At 37.7% G+C, this 19,195-nt stretch overlaps 1 protein-coding gene across 7 annotated transcripts in view; it reads left to right on the top strand.

Annotated features, from left to right (window-relative positions):
• The window catches only part of LOC106667546 (rap guanine nucleotide exchange factor 1), a 70,973-nt gene that overhangs the window by 25,995 nt on the left and 25,783 nt on the right, over positions 1-19,195 (top strand). For 2 of the 7 annotated variants that reach the window (XM_024230009.1, XM_024230008.1), the window contains exons 1-5: positions 10,461-10,688; positions 15,947-16,188; positions 16,252-16,391; positions 16,529-16,924; positions 16,986-17,215. In XM_024230009.1, coding sequence (XP_024085777.1) covers positions 10,592-10,688; positions 15,947-16,188; positions 16,252-16,391; positions 16,529-16,924; positions 16,986-17,215 — 1,105 coding nt within the window. In that variant the 5' untranslated portion in view covers positions 10,461-10,591. Of the gene's footprint in view, positions 1-10,460; positions 10,689-15,946; positions 16,189-16,251; positions 16,392-16,528; positions 16,925-16,985; positions 17,216-19,195 lie in introns of those variants that run through there. The other 5 variants (XM_014395557.2, XM_024230011.1, XM_014395559.2 and 2 more) reach the window with 3 other exon arrangements.

A 19,195-nucleotide genomic window follows, 5' to 3' on the forward strand; every position in this document is an offset into this window, starting at 1 on the left:
GACCTGGGGTACCCATCGCTTAGATTGGTCGAAAATGTGTCCGATTGGGTTATAATCATTAAAGCATTATCCAGCGATTAGCAAGAATCTTTCAGTTATGGGGGGGGCAAATGGCAAATTCTTCGATTATGTCTTGTTACCTTAGGTATGTAATTACCTCTGTGAAGGTGTAATTACCGCGCACAAGAACTAATTCGGTGCGGGCGTCCGAGGGAAAGCCGTCCCAGAACATCAATGACCCTGGAACTGGAATGCCACCTGAGAAACCATACAGCATGGGGCATACCTTTCTCCTGAGCGTCTCGATATTTATATCTGATTTATATTTTTATGGTACATACGTCGTTAAAAGCTACGTTTCTATTTTTTCAAATGGTCTTTTTGACGTTAAAATCCGTTTAGCGTTTTTTAATTATAGCTGTTTCATGCAGATATTCCAATAAGGACTTAAAAATCGGGAAAATTTTACTGGTCAAAAAATTAATAAATTTAAATTCAAACCAAAATCTTTATTTTGGGGATATCTAGAGGTGATAAAACGAATTAGTTTCACGGAACAAAATTTTTATGACGTAGGTTACTTGAAAAATATTTGGTTTTTAGAAATTTTTTGCTTATTGATAAACTTTTATACCTTTTACTACATTGTTATTGCAATCAAACAAAAATGCAGTAAAATGATATACATAGTTGATTTGAGCAAGTCGAAAGGCGAAATAAAAATATTAAAAAATGGAAAATTTCAACTTTCAAAAAAAAAAAATTGACGAAACCAGGGCCTATTCATAAAAAGTGGCTACACAAGTCAGATATTTTGGAGTGTAGAAACACCAAAAAAAAGTTTGTTACACATCCGTGACCCACCAACCCGGTCGTCCCCTTGTTAGGAAACAGCTATTTAAGTAATTCAGCGGCATGCCTATACGCTTTTTGTAAGGAGCCAAGGCATGACAAGCTGACACATATGTGGGACATATAGAGCAACTTAATGTTAAATTAGTATATATCTGTATGCCTTACCGTTCGGATGCATACAATACCTCTTAGAGCAATTTCTAACGAATAGAGCTATAAAAAAAATCTTGCAGACTATGTCTCTTTCTGTTCAAACAAGAAATTAGCCAAGCTCATTCTGGGCTCCAGAACTTATGATGGTGATTTGTCAAAAGATGGAGAATAAGTTTTCAACGATCCGGAATTCGTGCCTACAGCTCATCGTCAGGTTGAAGGAGCTCTACAATCTGATGATGAGCTATAGGCTCGAAATCCGGATTGTTGAAAACAACTTATTGTGAGTAGGAACTATCTTTTTAAAAAGATCGAACAACACACTCACTCTACCATTTACCTTTTCTATTATGTTTTCATGTATGTATTTGTTTAAAAAAGCTTCCAGGAGAAAGGAGTTCGAATGTTCGTCAGCAACTCGGGCGGGATCTGAAATTACCCACCCCATCGTAAAAAGCGCATGTACGAATTTAAATCCGTCTTTTGCACGAAATGTAAGTGCAATTTATGAAGTTGGCACGTCGCAGTGCAAACAATTCTCGAGGGGTTGTAAAACGTACAAAAAGGGAGGATCGTTTGAAAGGGAAACATACGATTTGGCCCTGTAGGGTCATATCGAGGACGAGTCCCTGTTTCGACGGTGATTGGAAATTCTTCCGGTAAGACAAATTTCCCAATAAAAGAAAAGGGGACGCGAGATTGTTGTTCGAGATGAGAAAATGAAAATCGACAGAATCATTCGGCCGACCTGTGAATCCTCATAGTGATAAATGAGGAGAAACTCTCTTTTCTTTATTGGATTTTTCGGTATGGAAGGGAAGGGAGACCCGGATGAAAGGATTGTGTCTGGGCCCGGATCGAGGAAACTACCGCGGGGGTGGCGTTGCCCCCCATTTCACCCCCGTCTCCCAGACTGATTTTCCCACCCCTCGGGCCAACTTAGAAGCTTTTAGACACCTCAACGTATAAAAAGGGAATTTCCTTCTTTAAATTCGACACCCCTTCCTACTTGCCCCGCTATGTGATTTTTTTCCGAATTCTCTACTAGGGTTGAGACAGTATTTAAGTTTTTTAATCTTCTTTCCTATGTCCGGAAGAAATTTCTTTGACTTACAAAAGAACGAAGACAACAACATGATAAAGTAGCATTTATTTGGTTTCATCAAAGAAGAATAATTGGTGCCATACGGAACAATGTGTGGCCTTTCTTCGAGTCTCAAAAAGGTACTAAAACACAACAGTGACGGTAGCCTAAAGTTGATCGAATACCTGAAACGAATGGTCATATTTGATTAATGTATTTATTAGCGTAGAAATGTGTGGTGTTTAGTTACCGTTAGTTAATAATTATTTGGAGATCGTGAGATGCGGTCTGGTGTGACGTAAGTTTTAGAAAAACATTTTCTTTATCGTGCCAACGTTTCGATCTTTACCGAGATCATCTTCAGGGCCCGGGATTTATAAACATTGTTTAAATTTTACAAATACATGTAGGGTGGGAAAAACATTGGCACGATAAAGAAAATGTTTTTCTAAAACAAACGTCACACCATACCGCATCTCACGATCTCCAAATAAGTATTTATTAGCGCGAATATAGTGTACCCCACAGACCCACCAAACTAGCTTAGGATTTTTCTAAATCTTTTGCTCTGTTTCCAATTTTCATTTTATCCTTGTCTAAGGTACTCATTGATAGTGTGAATCCGTACGCCACAGAAAGGCCCAGGACTTCAGTAAAACTATTAATACAAGGATATTTATGCTTGTTTGTTAGGTATGTTGTTTGTTTCTATCATAAAGAAATACCCATGTACTCATTCGTTGACTACCACTATCGTTAGAACAAATGTCCTATTTTTTTTCTAATTGTAGAACTATTACCTGGGCGGATGCCCAGGGAAGCCTCTCACCGTAGTTGGTGGTCTTCTTTGGGTGGGTCCTCGCTGTCCAGGCTGCTAGCTCCTCTCCGGCGTCGGACGGCCGCTCCTCTCTACATAACCACCTCTTGGTCTATTGTGTTACTCTTCCATGCCGGGGTCCGTCTCAGTCCGGTAGCAGTCCCGGCAACTCATTGGACTGCTCATGTCTGACAGGCAGTATAAAGCATCTGTCCCTGTCCATATGACTGCACGCAATAGCCAGCGAAGAGCGCAGAGCGCTATCAGTGAAATGGTGAGGAGCACCCTCGGGAAGTTTGATACTCCGAGGTCACGGAGCGCTATCTTGGAACGCTCCGGAACTGCCGCCCGCGCTCCGAAATACCATCGGCCGCGAAATGCAGCTTCTCATATGGCACCGCAAGATCTAGTACATGTACTTCATCTTGATTAGTGGCGAATATGTCCGGTCGCAGCGTTTGCCCATCGTCTGTACTTAAAGCTCGCTGATTAAGTCCCTGGAAGCACGGAGAGCACCTGACGGGTCCTGCATGCAATAGGCAGCTAAGAGCGAGGTGATCAGTGACATGGTGAGGAGCACCCTCGGGAAGTTTGATACTCCTAGGTCACGAAGCGCTCTCTTGGAACGCTCCGGAACTGCCGCCCGCGCTCCGAAATACCATCGGCCGCGAAATGCAGCTTCTGGCACCGCTCTCAGAGTACGTCACGAAGAACCATGTTCTTTTCTTTCTTTGCCTCCGCGATGCGGCTCAATGCGTCACCAGTCTCATATGGCACCGCAATATCTAGTACATGTACTTCATCTTGATTAGTGGCGAATATGTCCGGTCGCAGCGTTTGCCCATCGTCTATACTTAAAGCTCGCTGATTAAGTCCCTGGAAGCACGGAGAGCACCTGACGGGTCCTGCATGCAATAGCCAGCTAAGAGCGCAGTGACATGGTGAGCAGCACCCTCCTGATGAAGAGGATATATTCCTCGAAACGTCGACGAAGGAACTGAACGTTTTCGTAAAAATTGTTTATACCAAATAGATTAAGTGCTATTCAAACCATGTTGTATTTAAAATTCTCTAGTCGAACCCGATTATTTATTATCCAGGATAGCAATTGAAAGGTTGTACCTTCAGCATGTTTCATCATAATTAAAATTATTATTAATAATAACAATTTTGGATAAAATTTTCAATGTCTCGTATTTGAACTTGAGTAACTAAAAAATTGACTAAATATATTTTATCCATAGACTTTACCTCCTGTGTCTGCACATTTTTGCCAATTGGAAAAGAAAAAAAAAATATATATATATATATCGTGTCAGGAGCTGAAACAAAATTTGAAAAGGCTTTTTAATCTACGATCCATCCAAACCTTTTCCACGAATAAACTTGTCCAAACTACGAAAAACTGTCTGTAGGGAATAGATGAGGAGAATCGCAAGGGGGATGTGTTAGGACATTATAGCTTCTTTTAATTTATTCACAGTCTGTAGTTTGAAACATGAGGTCCGGCGTTGTCATGCAGTAGAATAGGACCTTCCCTTGTCGTTTTTTAATCCAAGTTTTTGATGCGTTTGGTCAAACTTTTGACATTCGAGTCGGTTATTCGCAACCTTCTTATAAGAAAAAATGGAACGACCAATGTCACCAGTGTTCCATTATGCTACTGTGCATTTTTTTAAATCATATTTTTAAATAACCACAGATTCCATGTGTTTGAAACCACATTTTCCTTCTCGTTTTTGGTTTATTCCTTTGATAAAAGTTATCAATCACGATGGCTTGACCTTTCTTGCCTACTATATTCGTATGAGAGGTTAATTGCATTTGCATTTTGTTTTTACGGCCGTACGAGTCTTTTAACCTATCTCTACTCTTTAACCTCTCTTCCTCTCGTTAATATCAACTGCTTCTATGCTTCTCGATTTTGTTTTATTTTGATAAGTGTAATAAAATCACAGCTGCTTGGTTTTCATCCTTTTGTTACTTCTCTTTATGTTCTTCTATACGCTTACAGAGGTCGGTCATCAATCACAACACTGTTTACTCGACTCTCTATAAAGAAATTTGTCACAACTGCTTCTTAGCTTCTTGGTTATTCCATTCTTTCGGTCAAAGATTCTGTTTTGGCAAGTGACCCAACCGATTTCTCTTGTCATAGATGATTTATTTTTCATCACAGTGGCTCATGGTAGAGAAAAACAAATCACTGGACATCTCAGCTGCCTATTTCCAATCCACTGTGGTTCAATGTATCGAGCTTTTTAACTTTTCTGAATTAATTTTAGCACTTTCTAGTAGTGATTTTCTTCAACTTCCTTAAGAAGTAGGTCTTGGAGTAAAATACGTTATTTGGTCATATGTCGTATTCAAGACCTCTTCGTAAAAAAACCGTATTAATATCAACTGCATCTTGGGCAGAATAATGCATTTTTATTGTCGTGTAATTTAAATTTGAATAGTCTTTATGAAAGGTATTGGTTGAGATAAAAAAGCCAGTGTCACGAGCGGGTTTCGAACCACCAACTTCCCATCTCAACCTCACCTTTTGAATTGAAAAATGGCGAAAAGGAGGGAAAATTCGCTTTTTTATCTTAACCAATACTCACACACGCACTCTCAACACAACACGCAAGGATGGCACAATTACACAGAAGACAAACAATTTAAGCCCTGAAGATGATCTCAATAAAAGATCGAAACGTTGGCACGATAAAGAAAATGTTTTTCTGAAACCTACATCACACCCGACCGCATCTCACGATATCTGAATTACTACTTAACCAATACCTTACATAAAGAGTAATTCTTAGTTATATTCGTTAGATGTGTCACAATACGTTCAATCATTAAGAGAATCAATAAGTATTTATTTATACATCTGCAAAGAGTTTTAATAACAAAAACGGACATTTCGTTTGATCTTAGTGCATATATCAAAGAAGTTACTAGTCCATTTCTGCCCTGCTAAGAAGAAATACCGTAACTACTGTTTTGATAGTTTTGAGAAATTGACCTTTGAAGTTTTTCATGTTGAATGGCCTCAGTCAGTTGCCCATATTTTTTTTAAATATTTTGGACTAGAATTCTAAGTTCACTTTTTATTATATTGAAAGCTTTTTTTATTATAATTTATAACTCACTTATCGATTCACTTTTATTTTATGATTTTAACCTAATTTAAACTAAATTAACAAAGATTTGTGATAATTACTTAGGAAAAAGAACGTGTCCGAAAAGAAATTGTTTCACTACAATTTATAACTTAATTATCGATTCACTTTTATTTTATTTATTTATTTTTTTATAAAAAAAAATTAAAATAACAATGATTTTGTGATATTACTTACGAACTTAGTCATCGATTCTTTTTCTTTTTTTTAATTTCAAAGAAAAAAATTGTTACGTTAAATTTAATTAGCAAAGATTTGTGATATCAATTACGAAAAAGCATGTATCTTAAAAGAAAGATTTTACAATAATTTATAACTTAGTCATCGATTCTCTTTTTTTTATTTTAAAGAAAAAAATTGTTACGTTAAATTTAACTAGCAAAGATTTCTGATAATTACTTACATAAAAGAACGTAACTGAAAAAAAGTGTTTTTACGATAATTTATAGCTTACTTATCGATTCACTTTTATTTTTTGTTTTTTAATTTAAAAAAATTGTTATGTTAAATTTGTGATAATTACTTACGAAAAAGAACGTATCGTAAAAGAAAGTTTTTACAATAATTTATAACTTACTTATCGATTCACTTTTATTTTGTTTGGTTTTTTAATTTTAAAAAAATTGTTAAATTACATTTAAATAATAAAGATTTTGTGATATTACTTACGAAAAAGTACATATCTTAAAAGAAAGTTTTTACAATAATTTTGTATTTTGACTAGTATTTTCTGGAAAAAGTTGTATGCTGTGAACAATACGTCAATACTTCAAACTGATATTTTTATTACTTTTGGACCGATTTACAATTAGTAGTAGATTTTATCATGTTTTTCACCAGGAAGTGGACCTACGAATACAATGGTTAAAAAAAGCGAAAGTTGAAAAATTTGGAGATACGGCAACTCTTCTTAGCAGGAAACTAGAAATACTGAAAACCGAAAAAAGTATGCTTCAAATGCAATGTTGTAAAATAGTAAAATCGAATTTCGCCAAAAGAAGTGGCTATCCTTAGATATAATGTGTTCTTTATGAGGTTCCTTAACTCTCACTCGGTGGATAGAAAAATATTAACTTTTTTAACGTGCGACAGCATTGTTTTGGCCAATTTTTCATTTTTAGGTGACGGGTCGTCGCCTTGTACGCTAGCCAATGGACGCTCTCATTCATTAATTCCGTTGCCAACACAAAGAACGCCTTAAATTTTTACAATCATAAATACATAAGTTTAACCTAGTGCTTGAGATAAAAATGATCGAATTTACCTGCTTTACAACACCTGAGAATGAATTCTGTTTAGAGAGCTTGAAATCGGTTGACCGTATAGCTTGAAAATTAAGCCCTGATTATATTAAAATAATGTAACTATAACGTGATGATAACGATTTAATATTTTTTTTAAATTATGAATAATCGAAAATTAACTTAATAGGAAAATGGGTGGGTCGCGTTTTTAGGCCCGAAAACTTAACTCGGCAAGTCCCTCCCGCCAGCAACAAACTACGGGTGGTTGAAAGGTCAAAGAGCACCAGGTCACCCCTTCACGACGGCCTTACCGACGCGGTCGAAATTAACACAAAACCATATTGGTGGTTTTGTTGCGTTGTCAAAACTCATGGCAAAATTATTATTATTTTTATGTAGAAATTTTAAATGTACCGTTTCACACGTTATAATTCATATTTGTAACTGTTTAAGTCGAGATTCTTGGATGTATTAAATGCAACAGAGTTAATTCTTACAAGAAAAATGTAATATAGTGAATGATTCACCCTAGGGCATACTATGAAGGTTCCAACTACAAATTGTAAAAATAATAATATAGAATTTAGCGCTTGGGTCTTTAAAATAAAAACGGGTTTCTTTTTCTTCTTTGTCTTCTGCGTGCTTCGATCTTGAGGTCTGAATCCGTCTCGGTTAACCATTGGAATCGGCTCGGGATCCCGCCGCAGGCGTCACGTCAACTGCTGAATATGCATTCGGGGCAGGAGAGGCCTGAGTTGAGTCATCTATGGTGAGCTCATCAGCAAGACATCGGTAAATGATTGATGCGAGTCGAGCGCTTTAGCCCACAGAAACCTATTTAAAGGGCCGTTCTAAGTATAGACACCGGGGACATTCCTCCCGGACTTATTAATTTTTCCCATCGGGCGACACGACGTCCCTGTGGGTTTGCGGTTTTTAAAGTGGCATGCGGTTTTGCGTTCGAACGTTCTTTCGTGTGTAGCCTTGTTTGCAACTGCACTCGACTGTTTCGTAAGTACTCGAACCCGTGAAAGTACGAAAGGATAACAAACCCCAACAACCTTTACTTTTGTTTAGTCATAGACATTTTAAACGCGTTCACTCCCGCAGCCCTCTTTTAATAATTCATAATATATTATTCAAAACAACGCGTATTATCGGTTTTTACAACGTTAAATGTGCACATGACGAGGATTTCAAAATCCAGGAACAACTCACTGTACCATCAACTTACATTATCCACTACTTCAAGGTTTCCAGTGAAATCTACCAATATTAATAAAGATTATGAACTGCGGCTTATCTTAATGCAAACCGACTCTTTAGTTTTGCGAAAGGGTAACCAATGATAAATGAAAATATATAAACATTCAAAAAGACAAGTCCCAAGCAAATCAAGACAAAAATAATAGCTTATTTTATGAGGAAAGAGTTCGATTAATTATGAAGCTTTATAATAGCTTTTATAATTATAGCTCCTCTCCATCTCTCTCTCTCTCTCTCTCTCTCTCTCTCTCTCTCTCTCTCTCTCTCTCTCTCTCTCTCTCTNCTCTATCACTCTCTCTCTCCCTCCCTCTCCCTCTCCATCTCTGTCTCTTTCTTTCTCTCCCTCTCGCTCTTTCTTTCCATCTCTGTCTCACTCTATCTCGCCCTTTCTCTGTCTCGCTCTATCTCGCCCTTTCTCTCTCTCCATCTCTGTCTCGTCCTTTCTCTCCCTTTCTCTCTCTCGCTCTTTCTCTCCATCTCTATCTCTCTCTCTCTCGCTCTCTCTCTCTCTCTCTCTCTCTCTCTCTCTCTCTCTCTCTCTCTCTCTCCAACTTTATCTCGTTCTTCTCTCTATCTATGTACCTATCTCCTCCCTCCCTCTATCTCTCTTTCTCTTTCTTTCTTACTTTCCTTTTTATACCTCACTCTCTCTCTCTCTCTCTCCATCTCTCTTACAAAACACATACATGCATACATACAGCACACAATTGTCTATTACATTGTATGATTTCAAATCTAAATAGTTTTCAAGCCAATTTCGTTGGTCTTTCTTTACTTTTTCTCGACATTCTGTTAATTCTATTATTTCAAATATTCTAATTAGAGACCGTGGTTTTGCCACAACATTTCGCCTGATGGGAAATTTGTGTAAGCTGATTTTCTCTTGAAAGCTTCCCATTCGCATAAAGTTGTAAAGTCGCCGTTGTCGGCCAGTATCTTTTCCCATTCCGCTCCAGCATGTTATTTTAAGTTACTACTTATTTCTTGCATCCACTGTCCGCCTGGAAGAAATAACGAGCAACGGCCGCTTTCCAGTTGAAATTGCTGAATCTGTCACGTATTATCTCACATTTTCGGAACGAAATCTCATACCAAAATTAACAATTAGGTCGACAATGAAGATAATTATTTTCTGTGATTTTGTTTTATTTCGCTTCTCACGGAAACCTTTATTAATTCAAGCTAATTGAAACGTACTTTTTTTAAATGTCTTTTAAAGAGTCTTAAGCTAACTAAAACATTCGTGTCCTTTTAATTATTATTGTAACTTTTGACTTTGACAATCTTTTTCTAAGCCGATTTGATATTGTTGTACCTGACCTTTTGATAAATTATAATAATACAAGCCTGAATGCCCCAGATTCAAATATTAACGTGTAAGTTCTGTTTATAAAATTAAAAATCAATAGGCGTAATGTTAAACAGTTTTCCAGTGGATAAATGATAGCCAAAGCATAAAATGAAACGGCGGAAAAACCAAAAACAAGAGTGGGAATGAAATCGTTTGATGAAGACGTGACCTTATTGAAAAGGCGTCATTAATACATCCTTCTGTACTCTATTGTCTTTTATCGATAGTTTGCATATTTCTCATAGCTTGCTTCCCACAAATTTTCTATGATGAAGCTTCAATGGTCTGTCGTTTCTTTCTTCCGTCAACCCGGTAATCCGCGGTTTCCTAATCGTACTATTAAGACGGGCGAACTAAATTTCCATTATGTTAATTACAATTATGAGTTCTCTGTTCGATAACTTGTGTGATAGACGGTTTTGGAAAAAAAAAAGATAACGCTGAGAAAGTGATAATGGCGAGAATTCCATAAAGCAAGCGGGAGCCCCGATTTTGGAGTATTGGACGGCGATATTCCGCCGATTCCGGGAACGATGGGGGCGCATGTCAACTTCGCTGGAGAGGGGATCGCGATAGCAGAATTAACGGCAGCACGAACGAGGGCAGTTGCTCCGTTGGCGAGGGTGTCCAGGCCGACAGCAAATCGGCGATATGACTGTTGACTACACTTGTTGCGCCTATGTCGCTGGGCCGGTCATCTCCGTCTGCAGGACCGCCACCCGCCGCTGCTTCCCGCACGTCGACCGAGGTCTGTCTGTCTGTGCATGTCCTTGTCCTCAGTGCCCTGCACCAAGGGCGTAAATTCCTACTAAATCACTAAATTGGCTTAAAGTAATCAATTGACCTTTTTGGTAAATAAAGTTCGACTTAAACGTTTATCTCACCAAACGATATTACTGCAGTTTCATAGCCAAAAATTTACTCGAAGGAAATATATGCAGCTGAATATTTGATTAAGGAAGCTCAATTTTCTTAACTGCACAGTATGATTCCAGCTCCTAGCAACTCTTAAGAGGGACTGAATACAAACAAATCTCAACGCTGATCTAGGTCATTTTCTGGTTTTAAAAAGAGTATTATTCACACCCAATCCAGATTACTATCAACGTAGTCATCAACATTACTTGTAACTGCAGATTGAGATGGGGAGTTGGTGTCCGAGTGGATCGAAGTCATGATAGCTCAAGTGGCTAGAGCAGCGGCGTATTGAGCCGAAGGTCGTGGGTTCGAATCCCGCTCGTGACACTAGCTTTTTCTTCTCAACCAAGACCAAAACAATAATTAATTGAAATAAGTAATTTGGTCAACTAGACCAATATACATAAATGGATTACTACTTGTAACTTTGAAATAACTGATCCATGGTACATAGCAATGGGATTACTGTTAGTATTAATGTTTCCGTCCACATTTCCTGTTTTCGATGTGTGTTAACATTTTTGATCTTCCTCATGATCGCTATTCCATATTATTTGTATCTTCTTTGTCCATGCTGATTTATAGGCACTGGCAAAATGGCCATATCTTTGACACTTGTTTTATTCATGACTGGGCATGAGTTCCTCTGGTGACTTGTGCCATATCTTGAGCAGTCGAATTCTTCCTTCTTGCTAGTTCCGTGTCCTTGGCGGTGATTGCGTGACTTTTTCTTGCATCCGTTGTTTTTAATTGAAACGTGATTTGTACTGAATTTCTACATATTTGCATAGCCTTGTCGAAAATCAGGTCGTCTTCTCTTAACGGCAGTTTCTGAGAAGGTCTATGTAGATGCAGGTTCTTGCAACTAGGACGAGAAAAACCACAAGCAAGATCCTACACCAAGGAACCTCTGGCAAAGCTGTGGAGACTGGTTAATAACCTGAAGCTGGTCAGTGAGTTATAAATAATAAGGGAACACAATAGATCTTTCAGGTCGAGGTGCAGTAGGCCTTGTGGCCACCTCTTTTATTTCTATCCCCTAATGGTAGTTCCCTTACTTACTATGAATTCCATGAACTATTTAGTCTCTCTTAAGTTAGTCTTTTAGTTCGCCATACATGTTTTGCTTATTCGTTGTATCACGTTCGCTCCAATTTCTTATCTTTAATGTGCTCTTCTCGACGTTCCCAAATGTGTTTTATATCGGCAGTATGGTCCAATCGCAACCATGAATTTCACCTTCTCTGACTGTTCAGACAGACGAGTTGCTACTGCGGAGAAGTCAAATTGTTGCTCCCATTGTTTCCATCACATGGTCGTCTCGGAGGACGCATTAATCTGCAAAAAACTGGGTGGTTTTAGACTCACCATTGCTGCTCCTTCAGTCACTTCGGGCTTGTGTGTTATTTTGTTCTCCTTACTCCCTTTATCTTTTCCTTTATCCGATGACATTCACTGATGTGTTCGAACCGGGTTTCGACACCATGTAATGGGATTACTGTTATTATTGTTTCTGTCCACAGTTAACCTTTAAAATCATGGTTTGCAGTACACGGTATACTTTCACTCCTAATAAGCGATAATGGAACTCAGTACACCTCAGCACCGTTTAAGAAATTTGTAAAAGAATAGTGTTCTCAGCATACGACCAGCCCAGGACATCCTCGCTCTAATGCCTTGCAGAAAGGGCTGTACGAAGAAGCGAAAGCTTTAATAAAATAATAAAAAATAAAAAACAGAGAAAGGCTCAGGCCTCCAACTAGCGTTACACATGGTCCGTAACATACCCAAAGATGGGGTACGAGTCTACCCAGGCATTTAACCCCTCGGGTCTTGGTCGCCCACCCTGCATAATATATATATAAGATACCCAAAGATGAACTGAGATCTCCAGTACAGTTAATAGGGTCGTCGAACCACCAAGTTGGTATTAATCGATATACTGTTGTTTCATAACGTACATCTTAGACTTTGGTACTTTGCTAATAAAAAAGACTGCCTATATTATTCAACAACAATAATTGAGGGGCGTTGATGGCCGCAACGGTTTAGGCGTTGTCACAGCGCTCGTCACTGTAAGGTAAAGGTCCCTCCCGGGTTCGAATCCAGCGACTCTGCATTCGAACCTGACATACTTACAAATGGGCTTCTTTTTTTTTTTTTTTTTTCAAAAAACCGGCACCCTGAGGGTTTATATGACCTCTACTGTTGCGAACCCTCGTTAAAAAAAAAATAATTGACAACGTTTTGTACCTTGAAATAGGACCCATAAAGGCCCGAAACGTTAGTTAAATTATACTTTTTTAAGTAATACTCCAGCACCGACTCAGTTTTGATATAATCACAACCATTAACCATGGTAATTTATTCTGTTTCCGTCCTATTCGGGACTGTAGTTTGAAAGTTAATACATATCTTGATCTTATATCTGGAAGAAATGTTTCCGTATTGACTTTTTTTACTTCTCTCTGTTTATTTTTGATTGGCGCTTTCAGCCCAGCAACTTGCAGATCATCTTTCCCGTTTCTTGGCCAGTATGATCTTAGACCTGGGCGAGTGAAGTTTCCCAGCATTTACATACATTTAAGATCTACAACTTAATCTCTTGTTCTTTCCCTCCGAAAACCGTGATGGTTATTAATTGCGTGCTAGCTTCCAGTGATACACATGTCAACGTTGGTGGTCCCTGAAGACAATCACCCACCTGGATGACTTTTCATCAGTTTATTGTAATGATTCGTTCTACATTCCATTTGTAGTGTTGAACTTTGACCGATGTGAAATAGTTCTAATATTATATCTAGTGAGTCAGCCGGGTGACTAAGATCATGAACTGGCAGTATAATCAATTTCATAACGTGCTACTTGCGTTCCGTAATGTTAAATATTTATCTATAAACTCGTGGTTCTTCCGATCCTTTATAGATTCCTGACTTTTCAGGTTCAACGAGACAACACAAAGCGCTGTATTTCTACATGGTTTTCTTTTAACTCTGCGAGAGATTTAGTTAAATGCTGAGAGTTTATGAATTTTTATCAACGGTCCTTATATAACAAGTCGTTACGACCTAAACCGCGCAGCTTGCAAAGCTCAGTAGCTCTGTGTGACGTCCCGTCGTAAATAATCCCTGTAGCGTCACATCCCCTAATAAATAAATGTTGACATCCAATAATAGATGACGATGCCACTAGTCGATAGATTAATTATATTTTGACTTGTATACTTTCTCTTCGTTTAAATATATGCGTAACCTTCGATTCTTCTCTTCTAAAAGCAATTAGGTTTTCCCACTTGATCTTAAAATACTACTAGAATACTAATCACCATCTCTTATTGCCGATTCATTCTAATAAGAATTTTATACAATGAGAAGGACATCAAGAAATTATTCCCCACTTAGGAAATACGAAAACTTAATCGTTCGCACTTGACCAACATCCGGAGCCACAAGATCCTTGAGGACTTCTATAGGATGACATCCTCATTGTACGATGGGAAATTTAATTTTGTTGTTTAGCTTAGACATGTTTAAAGGACTTTTTTTTAATATAACTTAATAATCGGCGGCTAAGCTTCGTCCATACAATACGCCGTGATGTCATCATTAGAACCAATTTGTTTAGAATCAAACTTGGGGTGATGCCCAAGAAGTCATCTTCTTTGGTATGAAAACATGCAGACTCTGTTGGTATTTTTCCTCCCAAAAAATTTGAAAAATTACCAGTGATAAGATATTCTAAAAATCAGTGATATATTGAAACTATTCAAACGACGTTCTCACTATTTCAGGGTCATAACTTCTATGCATTCATTGTTTGTACCTTGGTCTCGTTCACAATTATTATAGCCATGCAATTATGCAATTTAGCAAATCTCATGACCATCAGTGATGCACCATACCTAATGAAAATAAAAAATATTGTATAATCTCCTAATCTATTGATCGATAATAACATAAGTTTGACATTACATAATGAATGACCATCCAATACTCATGGCTCCAAGAGGCGACATGAACAGGATGTTTGAATTTAATCAAAACTTCCAAATAAACTTAGGTTCCAAAAAAGAATGGGAACAAGAGGAAAACACCTCCTTTAAGAACAGCACCATCCATTGGTACACAGATGATCAAGAACGCAATAAGGTACAGGGGTTCTCGAACCGATGGTAAAATGCATCAGTGTCTTCCAAGCTGTGTCTATGCAGTCGAGAGATGAACTCAATTCAACTTGAATAAAGAGTACAAAAACAAGAACATAGCTATCATGTCAGGTAGCCAAGCAGCTATTAAAGCACTAAGTTCAAACATCCTTAGTTCAAAGGTGTTGAACTGTAAAACCAAATTAAACATATTAGGTATGCAGAACAAAGTCAACCTCTGCTGGGTCCCAGGACATGTGGTCTAGAAGACACTGAGAAAGTGGACATCCTTGCAAGAAAAGGGACTGCTATACTGCTGATAGGACCCGAACCCTTCAGTGGCGTAGGATACCACACTACCAAAGAGTACCTCAGAAAGAAGGTTAAAAAGAAAATGAAGGAACAATGGAACTCAATCATTGGACACAAACAATCAAAGAACCTCCTAACAAATTTCGGAAAGAAAGAAGTAATAGAATGTATCAAAGGAAGCAGGAAAAAACTGTGAATCCTGATAGGATTCTTAACAGGACACTGCAAACTAAACGGACATTTAAAGAAGATGATCATAACCCAAGACAGTACATGCAGATTCTGCAAAGAAGCAGAGGAGTCACCAACACACCCATTAAAAAATAGTGGCACTACACTTGCCCGCAGGAGGAAGTGCCTTGGTACGTACAATGTGACCGTAGAAGAAATTCAACCACTGAAACCGGGCCTACTAATCAAATTTCTCGACGAATTAGGACTCATCAGTGTGCTAAAGGCACAGAATGGGGGGATAGCTCTTAAAGGGCGCAGTATATTACACACCCCAACTAATACATCTACATCTTCAAATTTGACATTTAATCAGAAAATGTTATACATTTAAATTAAAACTACTTTGACTTGATTATCAAAATAATTGTCAATTCTTCATCACATAAATGAAATTTCAGACGAAGGAGGGAACAGCGGAAGGGGCGGAAACAAGCTTGCAAGACGTGCCAGGTCTTTTAAGGAGGATTTCCTCGACATCATATCTCAAATGAGAACATCTAGTGGAGGGAGCGGAGGTAGCAATGGAACAGGATCGCCCAGGCCGCCCCGTTCGCCGAAGCCCAGGACGTCAAGCTCAAGTGATGTCCCACCGACTGAAGAACGAAATCCACTAGCCGATCTTGATCAACATGTTAAACAAGTAATTCAAGATTGTTTGTATTGCCTTAAACTAGCTTTATATTTATTTCTTTTATTGAAATAGGTACAACTGGCTTTAAAACATTTCAATGATGTCGTTTCAAAAAATAAACTGGAAGTTCTCCCTGGAAACGGAACTATCGTTTTGGAAAGTGTCGCAACAATACAAGGTGTACTCAAGACTTATGTATTTATTGACCAAAGGTATTGAAAAAATTGATCGTTGTTTTTGTTCAAAATTTGCCTTGCGTAAAATATACATATAACTTGATATTTATTTTTGTGTTTTAAAATGAAGTTTAAAAATGTTATAGTATTAATTAGGTTTTCTTAATGTTTAGCACTGCACTTATGTCTGCTACAAATCAAGTGTATCAAAGCATCACAGTTCTCATAAAGCTGTGTGACGATGTACTCATCGGAGGCGAAAAGGGACTCAACAAGCAAAATGTGACTGAAGTGTTGCAGCAGGTTGATGAAGCAGTACAGAACTTGGTGACATTGGTGAGAGCAAAGATTGCCGACCACAATAAAGTTGGTAGTGAAAAAATACTGGACCATGGCACGGCGCTGCACAAAGGAGGTGTCTTCCACCATGCAGTTGACCCGCCACTGAGGAACTCCTTGCCGGACATTCCGTTGACATCACGCGAAAGGGAGTCACTCGAATCGAGAGCGCAGGGGTACAGCTCAGAGAGCATCGTCACCGCTCCACCTAAACCCCCATTACCTACAACGTAATTCTAGTTTATATCCACAATATTATATCGGTATTTTTATTGTTTTCTTGTATTACAGGAAAGTCTGGGTTGGTGGTTCTCCTCCTCCACCGCTTCCTCCAAAGAAAAAAGCTTCGGGAGGGTTACCTTCACAGTCGATGGAACGACTTTCTATAAGAAGCGATAATTCATCTCTTGGCAGTCTTGATTCCATGTTAAACACATCGAGCAAGGATGAAGAGGAACTCCGTGCCATCATGGATGAGGATAATTCTATGACTCTTCCAGATACATCTCTTCTACACCATGGTAATTTCTTCTATGTATTTATTTAATAATTTTTGATATTTCAGATACACAAAATCAAATATCTTTTCTGTTATTTACTCACACTCCACCGATTGTAATCGCATATAAATCCATTAGTTTAAAAAAAAAAAAATATATACAAAACCACCATCTTTTCCCCTCTCCTTTTCCATTTAGATTTTCCAAGATGATACTTGATGATTGATGAGTTCAGCGAGATTCATTCATATTAGATTTGTTTGATAAATGAAATAGCTATTTATGATATAAAATATTTCATTTAAGGTGTGAACAATTTGTCATAATTTACCATGTTAACCGTGTTTAAATTAAAAAATGAAAACAGACTATTTCTTCATTTTAGATGTGTTTTCATTTATACTAACTTACCGTGTAGGGGAGTGTGATAGACTTTCAGCTCACAGACCCCTGGGTTCTCAATTTTTTGACTTTTTTTTTTTCATGCACCCCTTCCTTCCCAAAATAATACATGTACCGTCCTGTGAAAAAATATGAACTCAGTCATTTAATGTGTGGTGTTTAGTGTCCGTTAGTTAATGATTAATTGGAGACCGTGAGATACATTCTCAACACACACAATAATGACACATCTACACAGAAAACAAACACTTTTGAGCCCGAAGACGATCTCAATAAAGATCGAAACTATTATGTTTTTCTAAAACCTACATCACACCAGACCGCATCTCACGATCTCAAATAATCAATAATTTAATTTTATTCCATTTCTAAATTAATGACAATTATGAAGCCAAAACTATTTTTTAACTTTGAATGATAATGCCTTAAGAGATTAATTCCTTTCCCATGCTTTTTCTAGTTCGTTATCAAACTCAATGTTTACAAATAACCCTCGTTTAGTTTGTGAATAATTTTAAACTCAAAGTACTAATTAATATTTATATTCAATTAATATTCATATTTATTCAAGAATAATATTTCAGTTTACCTTTCATATAAAAGAAACAGTGCTCATTTTGTTTTTTGTTTTTCTCAAAATAATGACGTGTGGGACCCAATTGAGTGAAATTGAGCAAGATCAAATACTCAACTTAAAAAGAGCAGAGATGACACTAAGGCAAATTGCTCATGAGTTAAAAATTGTTAAAAATTTCTTAAATTCAGGTCCGGAAAATTATGTACAAAATTAAATGAACTAGAAAACTTCCAAAATTTTCTGGTCATGTAAAACGTGCAGTTTGGAGGAAAATAGCCAAAACTGGTGCTTATTCAGCTCAAATTGTGAGCTTGCAATCTATTACCTAGCAATCCCAGCCTAGTAAGGAAGTGGGCCACTGAAACTAGGTATTTTAAATATTGAGAGAAAATCAAACCTAAATAAACATCATATTAAGCAGCGATTGCTGAAAAACATATTCACGAAAGCCAAATTTGGCCCAGGTTTATTTTAGTGATGAAAAAAAGTTCAAACTTGATTATTAGCACAACTTAAAAAGGAAAAAAATTTTGTCCAGAAGGTCGCATGGGGTCGCGGTGTAATGGTATTATGGGCTGCTTTCAGTAAAATGGGTGTCTCAAATGACATTTATTCCTGGCAAAATGAATGATGTTAAATATCAACAAGCGTAAGAAGAAACTCTCTTGGCATTTATTACATTGGTGGAAGAAGAAGAGTCAATTTTTTAACAAGAAAACATGCCAATGGTTGAAGGATTAAGGATTATGCTCAATCTTTTGGAATAGCCAGCACTTAGCCCAGAGCTTAACTCCAAAGAAAATTTATGGGAATCTTGGCTAGGGATGTCTATGACCTTGAAAAGCCAAAAATCCAAAATATCAGTATTTAAAGAAGAGATCAAGAGGGGGGGGGGGGCATCGGTGGCCGCAAGGTTTAGTCTTTGACATGGCGCTCATCACTGAAGGTAAAGGTCCCGGGTTCGAATCCAGCGGCCCTGCATTCGAACCCGACATACTTACAAATGGGCTTTTTTTCAAAAA

This window comes from Cimex lectularius, unplaced genomic scaffold (genome assembly GCF_000648675.2).
Source record: "Cimex lectularius strain Harlan isolate CLEC.00 unplaced genomic scaffold, Clec_2.1 scaffold426, whole genome shotgun sequence".
NCBI classification, from domain to species: domain Eukaryota; kingdom Metazoa; phylum Arthropoda; class Insecta; order Hemiptera; family Cimicidae; genus Cimex; species Cimex lectularius.